Raw genomic sequence first — 18,193 nt, forward strand, 5'->3', positions numbered from 1 at the left:
GCTAAGATAAGCTGACTATGGGATTTTTTTTTTCGCAGCCTTGCCACCAAAAATTTTTTTTTTTGCCTTTTAGCCAAATATTACCATGGTAAATATGAAGTAGAAATCAAAACCCTCATTTGAATACATTATTTGCATGCAACATTTCCTAAAATCATAATATTCTATTATGGAATTTTACAAGCATAAAAAATATTTTTAGTTTGCAGCACCTAATCAATTATGGCAGCAATCCTTTTGCGCCAATTACTGGTTTTCAGGAGTATATTTGCGCCAAATTTTGTTTTTCAAATGTATCAATTGTGCCAATATTTCACACTCATTTGCGCCAATTTACCTGTACACATATCTATCATAGATATTTACTAGGGATGTCAAAACATCTGAAATGTAATACTTGGATACTCGGTCATGATACTCGAGTACTCGCAAGTACTCGGATGAATCTGAAACGTCTATTGAAAAGTTTAGATTTTTGTAAGGACGCAGTGTTTTGTTACCTTTCATAAACATATTAACAAAAGACAAATGTACTACAAACATTGCTTGATCCTCTTTGTGTCATTTAAACAATGATTTACCGACCGCCGTTTTTTTTTTTACAAATAACCTATCATAACAGCAATCATTGTTTGTTTGCGTGTTCATGAACCAAATTCCAACAAAATCAAAAATATTTGCATGTAAAGTCCGGCAAAGTACACAATGTATGTGTCATCTGTTCCTGATGAGTTGGTATTTTTTATGATACGACATGTCCATTAATTTGTCAACAGCAATGTTGGACTTCAAATTACTAGTGCTTTTTCGTTTTGCTCAGTCTTACTTTTGCTGTGTTTAGTTTTTTACAATATCGTTTGTCTGATTTTCTTTTTTTTCTACCCATGCCGTTGTCAATTTATTTTCGACTTTTGGGATTGAATGTCCCTCTCGTGCTTTTGCCTATCTTGAAATTGTAATTTAAACAATTATAGATAAGCTTCAAATACAGAGCAATTAAATCAATTTAAATGTACATTTCATACCAATCAAGTTTACATAGAAGGTTTGATTAACAAACAAAGGTAAGTTTGTTCGGCTTGTGGTGAGTTAACTTTTACTCCAAAGTGTTGATCCGTGTACAAACACCGTTAAAAATGTCTCTAATCAGTTGCATAGGGTTCCCCGCAGTTCACTTTGATTTTGTTCTTGTTTGGAATATGTTCTAGTCAACAATTTCAGACGAAAAACTGTATGACTTTTTATTTTTTGTTACAAGTTGTGCACATGAAAAGGACGTTGCTGGTATTATTATAACTAATAGTATCCACAAGATATACATATTTATGTTGTAAATTAGTTTTAATTAGTTTTTCGAAGGGGATATTTCAACTGAACCAAAGTGATTGGAAATGTGAAGAGAAATATCTCAATATGTTTAACAGGCAAACGAGTATCCGAGTACTCAAACTGTACTCGAGTACTCGGCCTTCCGAGCGAGTACCCGAGTACTCGAGTACTTGTTGCCATCCCTAATAGTTACTCTTATTGTTGGGTTGAAAAGTATCATATGTTCGGATATATTTCCCCATGAAGATGAACATCTGGAGAGAAATGAATTAAAATGCATTAGGCAGTTTGCTGAATATTTAATAAAGATATACCAATAGAGAAGAAAATAGAAGCATTTGCTGATTATGTTTTAGCCACATATGTTGATGAAGTAGTGCTTTGTCCTCACTATCACTGGGGTAAAGCTGATGACCGTAACTGCATTCACGGTCATCCCAAGATGTCGGATGAAAAATTAGGTCAGTTTCTGTATTGTCTGTTAAAGTGTTTCTATATCATTTTCTTTACAAATCATACATTGAAACGATGTAAATTTATAAAAGAATCACTCGGAAATCACTAATTACTTCTGATAAATGTGCATGAAACGGGAAATTCGATTTGAAAAAATCGCCAAGATGACCGTAAATCACAATCGAGATGACCGTAACAGAATCAGCGATTCATAACAAGGCTGACCGTAACTGCTTTTAAGATGACCTTAATTTGTAAATGATGACCGTAACTTTTAAAGGATGACCCTCAATTCTAAGAAATATCCGTATTTATATAACTATCTTTTTGTATCAAATGATCGTGTTGGTATACACATATTAATATGAGAGTTTTATCCTATAGGTAGAAGAAAATAAGACGTGCTTCAAATGCAAAGATTACCATATGTATCTTTTTTACAGTAGAGGGTTCAAATTTTAAAATGAATTGGCCAAAAGACATGCAAATGAACAGGAAGGGAACACATGCTACAAAAGTGCGATAAAATGACACCTTACAAGCATAATGAAAAAAATGCGGTGCACAGCCTTCAACTGCTCGACAAAAGATTTTTTTTTGTTTCTGGGATTCCTTTTAATGACATATAATAAATACACATTTTTAAAAATGCCATAAATTGCATGTACACCCATTGATATTATATCGTCTTTCATTTTGTCGTGCAAATAAAATAACAGAAATATTTTGAAAATATCATTCGAATAAACTAGTGAAGGTGAGCTCCAGCAAAGTAGATCCTTAAAATAGTATTGTACGAAAAGCGTATCACAAGGCGGAACGTTGTCAATTTGTATATATACAGAAATGTTATTCATACAGTCAGGATTCTACTTCTTCAAAATTATCTCCCCATTACGCCAGTTCATGCTCACAATCGTAGAAATGGAAGGCATTGTAGGGATGACGCTCTGCCAATTTTGCTCTTGAAAACTGATAAATTTATCCACATAGCACCATTACGATCGATCGTTATATGTCAGTTATATTTTAAAAGACAAATGTATCTACTAGCTAATGAGCATTAGTTAATGATCTTGTCTGCATTGATTCGACTTAAAAATATTGTCTGTTTGGATGTCAGATGGAATTTTTTGAAAATTCTTAAGCATTTAAAAAAATTTGAATTAAATATTTCGTGGAAGGGCAGACTAAACATTTTCTGCGGTTGAAGATTATAAACCCTAGTTATCACACACAAGAAAATCATATTTTTTCTAAGATATCCATTTTCATCATCCAAATTAAAAGACTGTCGTCAAGTACTTTTAGAAAAAATAGCTATTCGAACACACACTACTCTGTTTTTGTGATTCACATAATGGAAGGGCAGACACGAAAATTTCTGAACTAAAAGATTGATATGTTCTCCGTCCGTGATAAAAAAAAATCGGAGGTTATGCATTTTCTACATCCAACTTATAGATACTATATATAAAAAAAGAAGATGTGGTATTATTGCCAATGAGACAGCTATCCAGAAAAGACCAAAATGACACAAACATTAACAACTATAGGTAACCGTAAGGCCTTCAACAATGAACAAAGCCCATACCGCATAGTCAGCTATAAAAGGCCCCGATAAGAACCATGTCGTCGACTTGATATCTTATTGTTTTGCATTACTATGTAATAGATACATTGAAAACTTATGCAAATGGTGTTTTTAAAATAAGTAAATTGTCGTTTTATTTGTTTCTATTAACTTTTTAAAATTTTGTTACTATATCAAACATTACAGTTAACTTTTATCGCTTTCTCGATAAACACAGAGCTTCGATTCTTTTGTTCTATTTCAAAAGTGTTTCCGCTTGCATATATCAAGACAAATTAAGATTTTAATCTGCTTCCTCTGGAACCATACACATGGGCTCGATTACCAAATATTCGTATGTATTATTAATGTTTTTAATGCTCCATTTATTGGCATTATGTTTTTTTGGTCTGTGTGTACGTTCGCCCGTTCGTCTGTTTGTTTGTCCGTTTTTCCAGCTTCAAGTTAAATAAAATTGAAACTTAGTACACACTTTCCCTATGGTATGATCTTTTTAATTCTAATGCCAAATTACAGTTTTATCCCATTTTCATAGTCCACTAAACATAGAAAATGATAGTGTAGATGAGGCATCCGTGTTCTAGGGACACATTCATGTTTCTTCAAATTTTCGTCGCATCGCTGTCAATTTGTGTTAAAATTTTAACGTCGATATCAATAAATATTTCATTGTTAACGAGAAATATGCAATTTATTATCATTGTTATAAATTCTTAATATGGCCAATTATATTATAGTTTAAAAAAAAGAAATTTATGAAACATATTTATATCCGCTAACCGAGCCCCTGTTGAGATCGACAAACTCAACAAAAAAGCTTTGAATACAATACGGATATTTCTTAGAATTGATGGTCATCCTATAAAAGTTACGGTCGTCCTTTATAAATTACAGTCAGTCTTTACAAATTACGGTCATCCTTTACAAGTTACGGTCATCTTTTTACCAATCACGGTCATCCTTGTTTTATGTTACGGTCATCTTGAAAATATTTTGATTATGATTTACGGTCATCTTAACGATTTTTTCAAATTGAATTTCCCGTTTCATGCACATTTCTCGGAAGTAATTAGTGATTTTCGAGTGATTCTTTTATAAATTTACATCGTTTCAATGAATGATTTGTAAAGAAAATGATATAGAAACACTTTAACAGACAATACAGAAACTGACCTAATTTTTCGTCCGACATCTTGGGATGACCGTGAATGCAGTTACGGTCATCAGCTTTACCCCAGTGACTATGTGTATGGGCTTTATTATTATTAGGAGTTACTATGAACTGTTTTATGCATTTCAACCTTCAATGTTTGTGTTTTGGGACAATAAAGTAAAGTTACAAGCTACAAGATACATTAAATTGGGAAGTACCCATGCAGCAGCAGTAAGAAGAAAATATGTTTTAGAAAAGGAAACATTTGCCGTGAAAACTGCTGGTTCCAAGTCCGAATAAAGGAGTAGGGAAGTCATTTTTCTTTTAATGAGCGCAATTGTATGTTTTGTTTTTGGCGCAAATGATACCATGTAATTTCAAAACATGTGGCGCAATCGTGGCATTGGAGAAAAAAAGTTGTGGCACAAAAGGATGCATTTTGGCGCAAACGGATCACTCCCTCAATTATCAAGTACTATGAACGAGTATAACTGTTAAAACCAAGATGGAAACCATTAATATGTATCAAAAAACATTTCTTTTTCAAATCTGTCCTTTACACATGTTTTCAGACTCCCAAAAGAAAAAAAAAGAAATGATCTTGAATTTCTTGCATCAATTTTCTTCGATTAAACGCATGATATGATTAAGAAATTCAAATTACTTTTCAAGGTTGATCTTAGTTTTTGACCATTTATGTAACATTCTACCACATGAAATATTAATAAGTCAATGATACTTAATATTTCTAAATCATTTAACATGAGAGGCGTACATAAAATTCTAAATAAGATACTGTCTTTTGCAACATCTAAAATCCACCACATAAACTTTTATTATTGGGTAACAGACAGATTAATAGAACATTAGAGATACTAGTGTATTAGGTATTCTAGACTAAAGTACTGTGAAAGGTGGTTTTAAGAAATAATTTTGAAAAATTAAGCTATTTAAAAAAAAAATTCTGGGTAAATGATGAATTAGATGAACAATAAAAAAAATCTGATGATTTTTCACAGACAACTGAAGTTTTTAAAACAAGTAAAATTTGGTTCTTTGTGTTAATTTCAGCCTCCACACATAAAAATGTATTATCAGTCATTGATTTAGATGAAGAGCAATCAAATTAGTCATGTGTAAATAAAAGAAAATTCAATGAAACTGCATTATGTAAACACTGCACAAATATTTTTTTGTTTTTTAACTGCATGTCCAGAATAATGTTATTTTTACAAAATTGATAACTTAAAAATATTAACTGTCTCTTCAAAATTCTGCAATGCTTAATTAGTTCAAATAGGTAAATAAACTTTGCATTGCATGTTTTGAAAACATTTTAAGAACAAAATAAAATTCTCTGGCATAATTTTTTTTTTATCAAAGCAGAGAAGATGGTTACATTGAAATTCCGACAATTGACTTAGAAATAATCTTTTTAATTTTTACTAAAAAAGTACATAACAGCGATTCTCAACACTTCAGTCAAAATCTGCAATACGAGGGGCATACCCGGTAGTTAGCTCCCTTTATACAACCCCTTAACATATACTTAAAATGAAGAATGAAATAATCTAACAAATGGCTTTAAAACTATAAAAAAAGATAAGTGCATCAATACATATAATAGATTCTACAATTCAGGACCTTAGGATAACCTTTCAATGATAGTGGGTACAAGACAAGAATAGCTGTAGTTAATTTTTAACACCATTTATGTAAACAAAGATGAAATGACAACACACCACTAGACTAATAAGAGCAATGTTTCATATTTGTAATTAAAATGAAATAAGTGATATTTGAAATCGACACCTATATTAACATGAAGAAAAAAAAGGCGTTGGCGTTCTCATTGTCATGAGCCTTTACATATATGGATATGTGGGTAGTATAATTCCATCATCTGTACTTTTTCTATTAAATTTCTCTAGCCAAATATTAAAACTAGTTAATGGACTAAGCTCATGATCAGAAGTGTAAATTTTAAGGGATCAGATTACTTTAATTCTAAGTGCGATTAGAAGTAAAGTGTTGCAACTTGAGAATCTGAGAACCAATCAACCCATTTACTTTCATATTTAAATACAAAACAAAAATCATGACAAAATGGTGCTTAAGTGCATTAATGTCAATTTCACCCTTGCAATTCAGAGTTATGGTTCTTGATTGATTACATGGCATAATGGTAATAGAGGTTAATTTGTTTTTTTCAGTTTTCGTTTTGCAGTTCAGGATGTTTAATGTTTCACAATAACTTGATAACTGATGAACCAATTCATTTCAACATTTAAAATAAAAATAGAAGATAAGGTATGGCAAAAAAGGGTCTCTTGTATCAATTCATAAGAAAACACAGCTTTTTTTGGTTTACTCCATGACCCTAGAGAAGCTGTATTGATATTTCCATGAATCAATTAACCATAAGAACAGATTTAGAAGGGATATTTACTATGGACTAAACAGCCCTTTATAGCTTGCTGCCCAGTGTGAGCCAAAGCTCTTTGTTGAAGACCGTACTTTGGCCTATAACAGTTTACTTATACAAATTATGACTTGGATGGAGACTTGTCTGTCTCATTGGCACTTATACCACATCTTCTTATATTTATAAAATAAATGTTTTCTCACCTATGCAACCATCTTTTGTAATAAGATTTACAGAAACTGTTATAACCTTCCTGTTGGAATTGGTCAATAAGTTCCTCCATGACAGTAACTGTCCTTGCTATAGACTGTTCTACTGATAGTTCTGGTAATTTTGTTTTCTTGTCATTGTTGTAACTATTTATCACATCATTTACACAGATTGTTGGATTTTTGTTGCTAACATTATATCCACAACCTAAAAAATGATTAAAAAAAAGATAATGTTAATTTAATTATAGGGTCTATAATTTGTTTGATGGCATTAAACCTAGTTTCATACAACTCATTGGTTTGTAGCGTGATATAAGAAAATACCATTTTCCCACAATGTATGAAAATTGATATTCACAAAGTCAAAGACAAATTTAATTGAATCCACAGTTATATTTTCTGCCTTTCTTGATGGGTTATCAAGTCCTGCTATAAAATAAATTGTTGTGATCTAAAATCAGTATATACTGCCTTAGGGATGGAGGCAAAGAACGGTCAGGACAGTGTCTGAATTATATTTCTCTGACCACTCAGTTCTCTTCCTTATTTTAATCAGCCCTCAAACTCCTATTTCAACATTTTAATGGATTCTGGTTGGATTATTTAAACATAGACAGAAATCCATTATCTGAACAAGTTCATTGTCACCAAAAAAAACCAAAAAACATTTATATAGTGTTTCCATATTAATACAAGATGAGATGAACTTAATGTATCCTTTCATCAAATAATATTTTTTTCAGTGGAAAAGAAATAATCTGCAAATGACAAGAGGATATTTACTTTTAAGTGAAAAACAACAAAAAACTAATGATGTGACAAGAACACACAGTTTTAACAATGTCTTAGGTCAAAAGGGTTTCACCATGCCCATATTCTCCTATATATACGACCTTGATTAAATTTTTACCGAAAAACTCAAAAATGTGTACAATTTTTTATGGTTATTATAAAAATATTTGTATGACATGTCATTACTAAGAAATCATTGTTTATATACAAATATTGAAATGAAGTCTCATTTTGTCCTATAAAACCATATCTTATTATTCATGTAAAAATTCATTAATGTCTTTAAACAGTAATGACCTTAGAAGAAGCATAAATCATAAATATATTTCATAATCATTGCAAGAAACTGCAGACAGTTCTTTCAATAAAGAACTTTAAGAGAGTTTCTATAAAAAAAAAATGTGTTTTCTGTATATGAAATATATAGGAGATTTTACTAATAATCATGAAATGATGGAATACTTTTGACCTCTGGCTTTTGCACTGACTATAGCTTGATCTTTCTGTACTTGCTAAATCATCCTTCGATTTTCAATTTTACAAGAACCACACTGTAAAAATAATATTAAGAAAGCATATGTGCATTTTTTTTTCATATATTACCATAAAGAGATGCACAATAAAATAACTGTTCTCAGGCCAAATAATCCTAAAACTCAGATCTTCCAATTTGTCTGATATCAGCCTGTGGTATGAACAGCCTACAAAAAAGGCTGAATGGAATTCTATGACTTGTTCAAAATATATTTTACTGAAATTTTTCATATGATCTTACCAATAAGGGCATGTAGATTTCCATTCATAGTTGTAGATCTAACAATAACTCCTCCTAATTTCATTTTATCACTGTAGTAAATATCGTTAGGCCATTTTAACCTCAAATCTATATCCTGAAAAACAAACAGAAAGTGTTTAAAGACCAAACAGCCTATTTATTTCTACCAGTGATTTCTCCTTAAAATTTTGTGTGAAGGTATTTCATGATTTGAAGAACAAAAAATGACGAAAAAAATTGGGGGTCACCGACTTAGTTTTGTCACTATAGCAATCTCAGTTTCGTGTTTTCCCGAATATTAACATATTTGCTTGTTATCTAAACTCTCAAATAAATGCTTTATATCAAACCTACAAGCATAATTCTTGTTTCACGTTAAACAGTAGATTTGTAACTTTCAAATACAGGTTCAAGAGTTTAAGCCTCATATTGATTTGATCTTTAAAAATATGATTTATTTCATTCCCGCCAAAAATAAATCATAAAACTGAAAAACGTTTCCAGTATTAAAAAATATCTACCAGTGATTTCTTCATAAAAATTTAAAGAAGGAAAGTTCCATATGAACTCTTCAAAATAAAGCAAAAAAAAGTGTATGTCACCGATCTTTCAAAAAAGTTATGAGTAATTTTTATGTTTTTTTCTCGCTCGTTTTGAAGAAAAGAGTTGTCTTTCTTCAAAACATTGCATCTGACGTCATAGTACAAACTTTCCTTGCTTCCTTCACTATTTGAAAAAAGAAATCGCAAATTGGACGTTTGAAACCCACATTTAAATTTTCAAGAATAACAACTATATTCACCTACTTTATTATCCGGTAATACTAGAGATTAAGCATGACTTTTTGTATCAGTTTCATATCTTTATGATGTTGTTGCCGCACAATATAAATTTGTGACCTTCAGAAACACCATCTGTCGGAATGGAAAATTGTTTGAAATAACCTTTCACGCCACTTTTGTATTGAAAGTCTGTTTTTGTCCTCTGTCCCACATAAGCAAAATTATTGAAAATTGAAAAAGAAATGAAAGATGGCACTGGTTAACTTACAGAGTATTTGACTATATCAGACTAGATGCGCTAGTTTCTTTTTCGCGTCAATTTCAGAAGTTTGCCGTCACGAACTCATTTGGTACTGTTGAAAGACGGACATACAAAAGCATGGGCGGAGTTCTTTATACCATTATTTTTCCCGACTAAGACGAACGTTTAGAAATTATTGCATAGAGTTTGTGAATTCATTATTTTTGAATATTTAAGTTATAAGGAAATTAAAATTAAAGGTATAATATATGAATGAAAGTTTTGATTCTAAAACGTTATACATCTATCTTAAAATACAATCCTTTTATTCAGATTACCTCATGTGTTTTCAATAACGAAACAGTAAATATAAAATACAAAAAGTTTTTGATTCAAAAATTAATTTTGAAATAATTTTCCGTTGAAAACTACAAAGTAAGATTTCTCCAACAGGATAAAATACAATAAATCTAAATTGCTCATTTTGGAAATTAAAACAAAGAAAAGGTTGCTGTCGGCATTGGAAATCGAAATTTGTTTTCAATCTTTCCGGTCACAGTTGTAGCTAAATGAAAGGCAGCGATTTTATGTAAGATATTATTATTCTTGGTGCAATTGTTTTTGTCATAAGTTAAATTTACAACAATTTAGTTTTAAACACCAAAAATTTTGATTTTAATTCACATTCGCTGAGTATTAGTTTTATTAATATTTTTTGCCTTACTGCTAATTTCCTAATGCATGTAGGATAAAACTTTGGTTGACTTCCTTGCTTTGTTTGTATTAATGTTTACTCAAGCTCTGTAATTAAATAAGATTGACATCTTTATATATAGGTATGAAAACCTGTATATATGCTATTTAATTGAATTGGACGATATCAAAATATAATTATACAAAATATACAAACAAAGCAAGCAGGCAACCCAAAGTGTTGATCTACATACATTATGAAATTAACTATAAGTTTCAGTGAGATCAGACGATATGTTTTTCATTTCTCCTTAAGACAATTTGAAATGAAACAAATGACAAACAAAAATGACCCTTTGTCATCATTTTATTTTTACTATAAGATTTTGTCAAATAAGCAGTATAAATAAATTTTAACTTCATTGCAAGATCTGACATTATTTTACGAGAATCCTCCAGATATCAGTTACATGCAAATGTTGCCAGTATGTCAAAATTTTTAGGAATAATTGATTATCGGTCTAACCTTGTGAACACTCAATTTTTGAAATTTTTGAAAAATTGTCACTAAAATTAGAAGAATCATTGCATAAGGAACATGTTTACTAAGTTTTAAGTTGACAGGACTTCAACTTCGTCAAAAACTGTAACCAAAAACTTTAACCTGAAGCGGGACAGACGGACGAAAGAACGGACGGACGCACAGACCAGAAAACATAATGTCCATAAATCGGGCATACAAATAACTTTCACCTAACCTGTACACAATCGGCGCAAACGAAAGACAAAATCTACGCAAGTGAAGAAGAAAACAAGAGGCTGTCACAACGACAGCAAACTGGATTTATTAATATTTATTTGTGTCCTGGCAATATCACAAGAACCATTACTGATGAATGGTGAAAGTGAAAATCGTCAATATCAAATTTGACCTCCATTTTGTCATCAGTATCAACATATTAAAATTTGAAAAGCTTAGATTGAATGGTTCATGAGTAAATGAAACAACTTGAATGGAAACGCCATTTTACAATCTTTCAAGAACCATAACTCCTGAACGGTAAAAGTCAAAATCGTCATTATTGAACTTGACCTCTATTTTGCCATCAGTAACAACATATAAAAATTTCAAAAGCTTTGGTTGAATGGTTCATGAGAAAATGCACGGACACGACTGGAAACACCATTTTTCAATCTTTCAAGAACCATAACTCCTGAACGGTAAAAGTCAAAATCGTCTTTATTGAAGTTGACCTCTATTTTGTCATCAGTAACAACATATTAAAATTTGGGAAGCTTTGGTAGAACAGTTCATGCGTAAATGCACGGGCACGACTGGAAACTCCATTTTTCAATCTTTCAAGAACCATAACTCCTGAACGGTAAAAGTCAAAATCGTCATTATTAAACTTGACCTCCATTTTGTCATCAGTAACAACATATCAAAATTTGGGAAGCTTTTGTAGAACAGTTCATGCGTAAATGCACGGACACGACTGGAAACTTCATTTTTCAATCTTTCAAGAACCATAACTCCTGAACGGTAAAAGTCAAAATCGCCATTATTGAACTTGACCTTCATTTAGTTGTCAGTAACAACATATTAAAATTTTAAAAGCTTTGGTTGAACGGTTCATGAGTTAATGCACGGACAACATTTGATTGCCGCCCGCCCGGCTGCCCGACTGCCCGACCGCCCGCCCGGCCGCCCGCCGTACATCCCCAAATCAATAACCGACATTTTTGTCACAAAAATCCGGTTAAAAAATGAAAGGCAGATAGACGCAAATATTAGACAAAATATACGCATGTGAAAAAATAAAAAAAAAAATGATATGCAGAACAGAACAAATGCAAAAAGTCGAGATCAAAATTTATATTTTATTATTTTTATTAGAACGAAGGTTAAATATAGTGTAGTATCTATCTTATGTGTCCATTTGTGTTAAATTTTCACAGGATATTAAAGTAGCGCGACACATAATAGTTACTCTTTTCTTGGGAGACGTAGTGTACCTACGTAGCGTATACCATGTTGGAATCCGTGAAAAACGTGAAATAAGACGTTATAATTTGATGTTTTTTCATTGCTAGAAACAACGTCATAGAGCTTTTATGTCACTACCAAGTTGCGTTAGCTGATGCGCATAAACAATAGGCTGTTTGGTCTTTAAGTTGAACCCAACACTTTCACCAAAATTAATTTGGCAATTTAAATTTTCATAAAATTTTGTCAAATTATTAACTTTGACCCTTTAACAAAAATATAAAAATTTCAAAAATTTTTAACCAACCGTTTTATCAGAAAAATTACACTGGCTATATAGCAGTTTGACAAACACCAATTTTGATCATTGAGAAGCTTAATATTCCTTTCACAACACAATGTTATTAAAACGTTTGGCTGACTTTACAGAGTTATCTCCCTGTAGTGTTAGGTACCACCTTAAATAGTCATTATGTTGTCTTTTTATTGAATTATAACCACATATCCTTGTATTCCTTATGTAAAACATGCAAAACAAAACATTAAAAAGGTTTATTAATTTGTCTATGTTCACTTCATATCAAGCAAAATACTGGGTAGATCATCTGATAAAATGGAAGCTTGGAACATTGAATATAACAATATAAAGTCATAATTCTTCACATTTTCCCGACCATTAATATACAAATAAGATGTGGTATAGTTGCCAATGAGACAACTATCCAACAATCCAGCAGAGACAAAAAGACAAAGATGTGAACAAAAACTAGTAACCATACAGCCTTAATCACTGAGTAAAACCATACTCTTTTGTAAGTTTTAAAGGTCCTGGTTTGCAAAAAAAATTTAAAATATGATACATAGCAACAAACAAGTTTGTGAGCTCTCAGCCCTCCCCTAACATGGAACTGTGGTTTAACAGTACAGCATAAGGACAAACTATGAAAATCAGTATGGAAATGGCTGGAATAATCAGATCAGTACTAAAGGAACCAGATGCTCTGCAGGGTGCAGCTTTATACGACCGCAGAGGTTGAACCCTGAACGGTTGGGGCAAGTATGGACACAACATTCAAGCTGGATTCAGCTCTAAATTTGGATTGTGATTAAATAGTTGACACAGCATATGTTTCTGACACAGAATGAATGTGGTCTAATGAACTTAAAATACTTTTTTTTCCTTTGAGCAATTCACTATGCTGTTGAATATTAATCCTCTCAAAAAAATGTTTGAAGAAATTTTCTTTTTATTTATGAAATCTGAAATGAGAAAAATTTAACCCCCCCCCTCCTTTTTTTTCACATCCCTTTTTCCAAAACTGATCTCAATTCAAATTTCTAATGGAGTTTGCAACAATAACTACTCATTTAAATACATCATAAAATATTAAAATGTAACAAAAGGTGCTTGTTATCACTGAATGGTAAAGATTGTTTTAATTTATCAGTTGGTAGTAAAAGTGAATATACATTGTATATTGTATAAAACAATTATTTAAGTTGATTCAACTACTATTCTGGACAAAGAAATAAAATTTCTTGCTATTGCACAATATTGTGCAATTAGATATTTCTTGCTATTGCGCAATACTGTGCAATTGAAAATATTTCCTATTGCACAATACTGTGCAATTGAAGATTTCTTGCTATTGCGCAATACTGAGCAATTGAAAATTTCTTGCTATTGCACAATACTGTGCAATTGAAGATTTCTTGCTATTGCTGAATACTGTGCAATTGAAAATTTCTTGCTATTGCACAATACTTAATATAATAATTTTGGATCCTGATTCGAACCAACTTGAAAACTGGGCCCATAATCAAAAATCTAAGTACATGTTTAGATTCAGCATATCAAAAAAGCTCAAGAATTCAATTTTTGTTAAAATCAAACTTAGTTTAATTTTGGACCCTTTGGACTTTAATGTAGATCAATTTGAAAACGGGACTAAAAATTAAGAATCTACATACACAGTAAGATTTGGCATATCAAAGAACCCCAATTATTCAATTTTTGATGAAATCAAACAAAGTTTAATTTGGACCCGATTTGGACCACCTTGAAAACTGGGCCAATAATCAAAAATCTAAGTACATTTTTAGATTCAGCATATCAAAGAACCCCAAGAATTCAATTTTTGTCAAAATCAAACAAAGTTTAATTTTGGACCCTTTGAACCTTAATGTAGACCAATTTGAAAACGGGACCAAAAATTAAGAATCTACATACACAGTTAGATTCGGCATATCAAAGAACCCCAATTATTCAATTTTTGATGAAATCAAACTAAGTTCAATTTTGGACCCTTTGGGACCCTTATTCCTAAACTGTTGGGACCAAAACTCCCAAAATAAAACCCAACCTTCCTTTAGTGGTCATAAATCTTGTGTTTAAATTTCATAGATTTCTATTTACTCAAACTAAAGTTATGGTGCGAAAACCAAGAATAATGCTTACTTGGGCCCATTTTGGGCCCCTAATTCCTAAACTGTTCAGACCTCAACTCCCAAAATCAATACCAACCTTCCTTTTGTGGTCATAAACCTTGTGTTTAAATTTCATTGATTTCTATTCACTTAAACTAAAGTTATTGTGTGAAAACCAAGAATAATGCTTATTTGGGCCCTTTTTTGGCCCCTAATTCCTAAACTATTAGAACAAAAACTCCCAAAATCAATCCCAACCTTCCTTTTGTGGTCATAAACCTTGTGTCAAAATTTCATAGATTTCTATTTACTTAAACTTAAGTTATTGTGCGAAAACCAAGAAAATGCTTATTTGGGCCCTTTTTGGCCCCTAATTCCTAAAACGTTGGGATCAAAACTCCCAAAATCAATCCCAACCTTCCTTTTGTGGTCATAAACCTTGTGTTAAAATTTCATAGATTTCTATTCACTTTTACTAAAGTTAGAGTGCAAAAACTAAAAGTATTCGGACGACAACGACGCAGACAGTATAAAAAAATATACAGAAATAGCAATAACACAAGAGTACTCCCAGTTACTGAAAGTTAGTTAGCCCAATATCAAGTACCAAATTAACCTTGTTATCTCTTTGGAATTTGTTTCACATTTTGTCATACAAGGGCCTTTTACAGCTTACTATACAGTACACTAGGTTGTACAGTCAGTCCCCTATAGAAGTTTACAGCTTACTTATACAGTATACTAGGTTGTACAGTCAGTCCCCTATAGAAGTTTACAGCTTACTTATACAGTATACTAGGTTGTACAGTCAGTCCCCTATAGATGTTTACAGCGCTAGCTTACTATACAGTATACTAGGTTGTACAGTCAGTCCCCTATAGATGTTTACAGCTTACTTATACAGTATACTAGGTTGTACAGTCAGTCCCCTATAGATGTTTACAGCTTACTATACAGTACACTAGGTTGTACAGTCAGTCCCCTATATATGTTTACAGCTTACTTATACAGTATACTAGGTTGTACAGTCAGTCCCCTATAGATGTTTACAGCTTACTATACAGTATACTAGGTTGTACAGTCAGTCCCCTATAGAAGTTTACAGCTTACTATACAGTATACTAGGTTGTACAGTCAGTCCCCTATAGATGTTTACTATACAGTATACTAGGTTGTACAGTCAGTCCCCTATAGATGTTTACTATACAGTATACTAGGTTGTACAGTCAGTCCCCTATAGATGTTTACTATACAGTATACTAGGTTGTACAGTCAATCCCCAATAGATGTTTACTATACAGTATACTAAGGTTGTACAGTCAGTCCCCTATAGATGTTTACTATACAGTATACTAGGTTGTACAGTCAATCCCCTATAGATGTTTACAGCTTACTATACAGTATACTAGGTTGTACAGTCAGTCCCCTTTAGATGTTTACATCCACATCGTTTAAAAAGTTGCCTTACATTGGCAATCATAACACATCTCCTTATTTTATATAAGAATCGTTTTCATGAGATGAAAAATATTTGTTCACAGAACCAGATGGTACTTTTACACCCAATCACCTGATTTTGTCTGAATAACAGAACTATTTCAGAGCAGGGTATGAATAAACTCATCATAGATACCAGGACTAAATTTAGTATATACGCCAGACGCACGTTTCGTCTACAAAAGACTCATCAGTGACGTCGAATCCCAAAAAGTTAAAAAGGCCAAATAAAGTACGAAGTTGAAGAGCATTGAGGACCAAAATTCCTAAAAGTTTTGCCATATACAGCTAATATTATAGCAATATTGGCACTAAACTTTGACAAGATATCTTGGATTTAACATAAGTTTTACGATTTTTTGTGTTTTGTTTTACTTAGTATGAGAAAATATGCAAAATACAATATCTATAGTTGTCAATTTCTCTGTTTTGAAAAAGTACAATATGAAACTAATAATAAATATCTATTATATTTTATTAATGAGTACATTTTTTGTTTTTGAAGATAATTATATCCCACTCACAAGTTTTAAAATAAAAATTGTTCTTGTAACTGCTTGAACATCAATATATCTGACAGAAAATGATCTAAAATAGAATTTAAATGGGAACCAAAGATTTCCTTCAAATACCATAGTACAACAATAGGACACTTTTCCCAGCACTCCTGTTACTAGTAAACAAAGGCTACAAATTTTATAAAATTAGTATTATTATTGTAATTTATCATAACTATTATATTGTCTAAAATAAAATAATTGTATGGAGATTGTAAAGAGCTAATATGCACTTTTATTTATTGTCAAATATTCAATAATTATTGTTAAATTTGGCTTGAAAAACAAAAGAAATTTTGGTCTGTGGGCATGAAACAATATGCAGTTCCATGTACAAAAACATTATTCATAAAACAACATAATAGAAATTCAGATTCTGATATTTTATTTCTGTTATTAACGACTAGTTTTAGATTACTATTTCCTTAAAAATCTTTTAACTTTTAAAGTAATGAGTTTGATTTAATGCAAAATATGTTGAAATTACTGAATGAAATTATCTCCCCTGAATTGAACTTGGTTTCTAATTTCTGCTTTATGCTTGATGACATAATTTCTTTTTTTTCTTCCTACTTTTGATATGAGAAAAGAGAATCTTTATGTGCACACAAGCTATTTCAATCATGAACAATATCATTAAGGACAGACATATACTTTCAACAGAATGGGTGCCAAAAGTCTTGCAGGAAACTGCATACAAATCCTGACAAACTGAGTTATTGACACTTTTTTTTCTGGTGGAATTCTTGTTGCTCAATCTTATTTTTTGTATGTGTGCTTTTCTGTTAATTTTTTATTTTATTTTATTTTTGTCACAGCATTGTATGACTTTCTTCAACATATAGTTTTTGATTGTCTTACTTCTTCTTCTCCCGCTTTTTTATCTGAATTATTTGTTTAGTAAAAACTTGGTAAACTTGGATTAGGGTTTAATTGTTTGCTTGTGGGGATATATCAGTATTCTAATTTGTAGTTGTCCAGTTTTATTAATAAGGAATTGAAACTGAAGTATATAGAAAAACGTCTCTGCAAACAACAGGTCAATACTTCTTTTAGTATTGTTGTGTTCATTACTAATTCAACAAATAATAATCAAACCAAATGTGGACTTCTACAACACTTATAAGTATTGTGTAAGTAATTAGAAATTGTTTAACAATTTTTTTCAGAGAAATTGCACCTAATTTAGAAGACAAAGTGAAAAATGTCAAGGTAAATCCTTAATGTCATGCAATGCTCGTCCATTTCCTTTTCCTTATTGGGGGCCCCTCAG

At 31.4% G+C, this 18,193-nt stretch overlaps 1 protein-coding gene across 1 annotated transcript in view; it reads right to left on the minus strand.

Annotated features, from left to right (window-relative positions):
* The window catches only part of LOC143071972 (biotin--protein ligase-like), a 60,106-nt gene that overhangs the window by 2,017 nt on the left and 39,896 nt on the right, over positions 1 to 18,193 (minus strand). The window contains exons 10-11 of the mRNA XM_076246703.1: positions 8,737 to 8,851; positions 7,161 to 7,374 (exon numbers count right to left, since the gene is read on the minus strand). Coding sequence (XP_076102818.1) covers positions 7,161 to 7,374; positions 8,737 to 8,851 — 329 coding nt within the window. The remainder of the gene's footprint in view (positions 1 to 7,160; positions 7,375 to 8,736; positions 8,852 to 18,193) is intronic.

The sequence above is a fragment of the Mytilus galloprovincialis genome, chromosome 4 (assembly GCF_965363235.1).
Source record: "Mytilus galloprovincialis chromosome 4, xbMytGall1.hap1.1, whole genome shotgun sequence".
NCBI classification, from domain to species: Eukaryota; Metazoa; Mollusca; class Bivalvia; order Mytilida; family Mytilidae; genus Mytilus; species Mytilus galloprovincialis.